The 4499-nt window shown below is 60.4% G+C and overlaps 1 protein-coding gene across 1 annotated transcript in view; it reads right to left on the bottom strand.

Moving 5' to 3' along the window:
• Nucleotides 1-299: 299 nt before the first annotated feature.
• The window catches only part of WSCD1 (WSC domain sialate O sulfotransferase 1), a 40866-nt gene continuing 36666 nt past the window's right edge, over nucleotides 300-4499 (bottom strand). Inside the window, exons 8-9 of the mRNA XM_027130790.1 lie at nucleotides 2849-3049; nucleotides 300-1438 (exon numbers count right to left, since the gene is read on the bottom strand). Coding sequence (XP_026986591.1) covers nucleotides 1086-1438; nucleotides 2849-3049 — 554 coding nt within the window. The 3' untranslated portion in view covers nucleotides 300-1085. The remainder of the gene's footprint in view (nucleotides 1439-2848; nucleotides 3050-4499) is intronic.

Consider the following 4499-nt stretch of genomic DNA (forward strand, 5'->3'; position numbering starts at 1 on the left):
CCCCCCTTCCTCATGAACCCAGGGGCGACCCCGTGGAGAGCAGGGGCCCGTCAACATAGGGGGACAACCAGCCCCAGTGGCACCCAGTACTCATCCCTCCCGGGTCTGCCCATGCCCACCCCAAGCCCCCTTCTGCTGGCATTGCTGGTGTAAGGGGCCCCTAGGTCTCGGGCTCCCCTGGAGGCCCAGCCCCTTCCCTGCCCTGCTGTCTCCTCGCCCCCACACCCTGCTTCTGGGACATGGCCCGAGTCCCCAGCGTTATGGGGACAGTCAGAGAAAGAAGCCAGGCAAGGAGGCGCCCACTCCAGGGAGTGCTGATTTTGGACAGGGGGTCGGGGGTGCACAGAACTTGTGGCCGGTCCTGAGGTGCGGGGTTTGTGTGGGCAGCTCCGCTCCACCCATGGTGCCACCAGCCCACCCTCAGCGAAGGGAGAGGCAGGGCCGCAGAGCTGGCGGGGCCCGGTCATCGCACCACACACACTGTGGGACGCAGGTGCACGGTCAGGGCTGCCCGGCCCAGTGGGCACAGGCTGTGAGCCCATCTCCAGGCCGGGCTCCCGGGTCCTCAGAGCACTAAGCTCGCCCAGCCCAGTATCCCCCAGTCAAAGCCCCTGAGCAGCAAGCCTGCACTGGGCTGGAAACAGGAAGCCCGGGGCCTCCAAGAGCCCAGGGTGCACGTGTGTGTCAGTGTGTGGGAGAGACGGACAGGCAGCCCCTAGGAACGGGCAGACGCCACACGCCTGCATCAACGTTCACGTCTGCAAGTCTGGGAGTGTCTGGCACAGCTGGGGTGGTGGCGTAGGCGCGTTGGGGCACTGTGAGCAGCGAGTGGCAGGTCTAAGTGGGTCTGGCTAGGAGTGCGTGTCCCCTCGCGTCCATCCTGTGACATCGGGTCCGCCTGGCCGGGGCTCACGTCCAGTCTCCCCGTGCGGGAGGCAGGCAGCCCTGGGGGCGGTTGGGGAACCTCCCTGCAGGTGGCATCGGCACCCGAGCATCCCAGGGGGGCACCCGAGCGTTGGAGCACGTGCGTAGCCCCGCGGGGGCGGCCGGCTCCCAGCAGGGTGGGCAGAGCGGGCCGGGGCCTATCATCTGGGCACGTACTCCCGGGGCAGCCCGGCCCAGTTGTGGTCACGCAGGGCCCGGTCCACCGTCCGGATGTAGCCGTTGATCAGGTCCTTCATCGCGGGGGTGAAGGGCTCGAGGTCGTGCGGGCGCCGGCCACGCCGCCGGAAGCTCCCCTCCTTGTTGTTCTCCACGCAGAGCAGGCGCTCCTCGCTCACGGACACGTTGAGGAAGGCCACCATCTCCCGCAGCGTGGGCACCAGGCTGCGCCGCAGCTGTTCGTAGTGCACCACCAGCAGCCGCTTGCCGTACTTGAGCCAGTCCAGCACGTGCGAGGACCACCATGACGCGTAGCTGTTGACAAAGTCCGGCCACTCTGGGTGGGAGAGAAGGGGCGCCGTGTCAGGGCCCGGGCCCGGTGGGGCTGCTGGCCTCCTGGGGGCCAGGATGCGCCATCGTCCACCACCCAGGGCGACCCACCCGATCTCCCACGGAGGAAGGCCCTCTTGGTGACCTCGTGTAGGGGAGGGTTACTGTCAGGCTAGGCTTTGAAGAGCTGCAAGCCCGCCTGGGAGCTGTGACCTCAGGTCCACCTTCCCCCAGCAGTTTCCTTGGAAACACACCAAGTTAAGACGAACGGGGACTGTGCGTTCCAAGAACTGGTTCTCTCTCTGGTGGACCTCGCCCTCTGGGACTGTCCCTGCATGGCGAGAGCCCAGGGTCTCGGGCTTATGGGACACAGTGGAGTTAAAGATGACCGAGGCAGGGCCTCTCTGTCGAGATGACCCTCGGTTCACCTTGATGTTGCCCTGGCAGCTCTGCACATCCAGTCTGGGTAATGGGGGCCGAGCAGTGTGTGTGGGGCAGCTTCTGTGCCTCCTAGTCAGATGAAGACGCTGTGCAGGCCGGATTTCCTGTCCCAGGGCCTCCCACACAGCTACGTGAATGGGGTGCCTAACTGACGCTTCTTGTGTCTTGTGGGTGCAATCGCCAGTGTAACCAGTGACGTACAAGGAGGCCACAGACGGGGCCGCTGCAATCTCTGGCAGGTGATCTGCTCCATGAGGTTTGTTTTCAGCAAATTTAGAAACTCGGTGGGTCTTTTTTTTAAGTGGGGAGAAGGGTGCAAATGTCAAGAATCACCCCAACAAAAATCGCTTCCATAACTGGGCTGTTAAGACACTAAAATGCTGTGGGAAGCATCTGCCTTCTCTAACCTTCACAACGACCCCATGAGATGGGACCACCCTTGTTTTTAAGGTGAGAAAACCGAGGCTCAGAAGACAAGGTCTGCAGCTTGCCTGGGGTCACTGGGCTGGTAAGAGACCCAGGAGGGATCAGAGCTCAGCTTGCCTGCATCCTCGAGGGGAGTCAGCAGGAGGGCAGGGGTGGCCGATGGGGGCTGCTCTAGAGAGAGGGTGATAGGGAAAGGCGGGGACACCCACCAGCCTCAGGTGATCCGGAGTCACACAGGGACGGAAGCACAAGCTGCCCAGCCTCAGGCCCCGTGTCTCATCGTGCCACCCACACTGCGGGACACAGCTGTATTTCTGATGGCTTCATTTTATATCACTCGCTATCCTGACTTGTGTCTCTTTAATTCATTGCCCAAAGGCTAGACTATTCGTGCCTTGAGGGCAGAGACTGTGACCCCTGTAGCCTGGGCTCCTGGCGCCTTACCCAGTGCCTGGCACATAGTAGGACTTCAGTAAGCGTGTATCAGCAGACTGACCCCACGAATAAAGTTGCAACGGTTCCCCCCACCCCGCCGGCCCCTTCTGCTCACCTTTGCTCTTCCAGTTGCGGTCAGCTGCGTAGCCCAGGTGCCCGGCACATTTCCTGTTGAACTCGGCCACCAGGGACCTGTACGGGTTCCGGATCAGCAGGATGGCCGAGTCGAACATCTCGATTTCCCTCCTGCCACTCTCGTGGGTCTTCACGCAGATGGTGCGCCGGCTCCTCCAGTGGTCCTTCTCGCCCTTGAACCCTGCCCGGGAGAAAGGCATCGTGGAGCCCCCGCTGCCACTGCAGCAGACGGGTCTGAACGCTAACCTGCACCCCTGAGGGAGAGCCGACATTGGGGGCACGGCAGAGGGCACTGGGATGGCCTGTGGATGGCCGATAGGGCCTGACCCTGCCCAAGAGACAGTGAGGGCAGGAGGCTTCTAAGTGGGGAAAGATGGCGTCTGCAAGAGAAAGAAGGTAAGGCACCTCCTGTAGATCCCAACAGTCAGCAGGCAGAGCTCGATCACGCCCTCTCTAGACACTGCAGTGCATCCATCTGGGCATCTGCGTGGCTATGTCACACGAGCACCGCAAATAACCCTGTGAGTTGACCACAGCGGAAGGCACAGCCAGATGAAGAGACTGAGGCTCAGAGTGGGTGTGTGACTGGCTCAAGATCACACAGCACCACAGCGTCAGAGCCAGGGCTCTCTCCACGTGGCTCTGTGTGTCCCTGCGAGGCCTCCCCACAGACGGGGCAGGGTCCCCATCATCAGGCCGAAGGGCAGTCAGCAGCTGTGGCCCCACCCTCTGACCTTATGCCACAGTCCTACCCTCTGACCTTATGCCACAGTCCTACCCTCTGACCTTACGCCACAGTCCTGTAACTGGGCTCCAGTCTTGCATCTGTGGAGACTCTACCCATCCCTACACAGAGTCACACATTTGTCAACAAATATCATCGTGTGCCCGTTCTGTGTTGGACTTTACACTGGGGACAGAGGGGTAACACTCAGACCCCGTCTTTAAGCTGACAGTCTAGTGGGGGGATAGCCCAAGCGTAATACAGAGCATAGGGGCTCATGGGAACAAAGAGTAAGGCGGACTAGTTTGGGAGTGTAGTGGGATGTCACAGAAGGCTTCCTGGAAAGACGTCCCCTGAACCTGGTCTCCAGGCCACATCTCAACGTAGCCCATGCCATCCGGCTCTGGCGACAAGCTCCAAAATTGCCCATGAGCTTGCCTCGGGCTCTTGGAAACATAAATGAGTCCCACCGCCCCCCACCCCCCTTCACGAATGGTTGCGAAGTATTTGTATCTACAGCAAGTCTTTGATGCCTGGAAAATGCAAGCGTCCTTTGAGTCTGTAAGTCTGGGGTCACCAGCTGAAACTCAACACATGTTTCAAATTCATCTCTGCCACGGGCCAAACACCAAAAGTCTTTGCTTTGATTCATTCTGTCCAACAGCTGGGAAGTTCCAGGAAAGAATGAGTCAAACCACGAGCCAAGTAAACATGAGATCTGGTCTTTGACACCCTGCGGCCCAGGGTGCCTTTTGTACTGCCTTCGCCTATTTCAACAGGTACCACTTTTCCGCATAACTCAGACCACGCTCGCCCGTGACGGTCTGGCATTTTGGCATTGGAGCTTCCTTGCGAATTTCGTGTGTGTGTGTGTGTGTGTGTGTGTGTGTGTGTGTGTGTGTGTGTG

The sequence above is a fragment of the Aethalodelphis obliquidens genome, unplaced genomic scaffold, assembly GCF_003676395.1.
Source record: "Aethalodelphis obliquidens isolate GAN/ISIS:26980383/991018 unplaced genomic scaffold, ASM367639v1 scaffold38, whole genome shotgun sequence".
NCBI classification, from domain to species: Eukaryota; Metazoa; Chordata; class Mammalia; order Artiodactyla; family Delphinidae; genus Aethalodelphis; species Aethalodelphis obliquidens.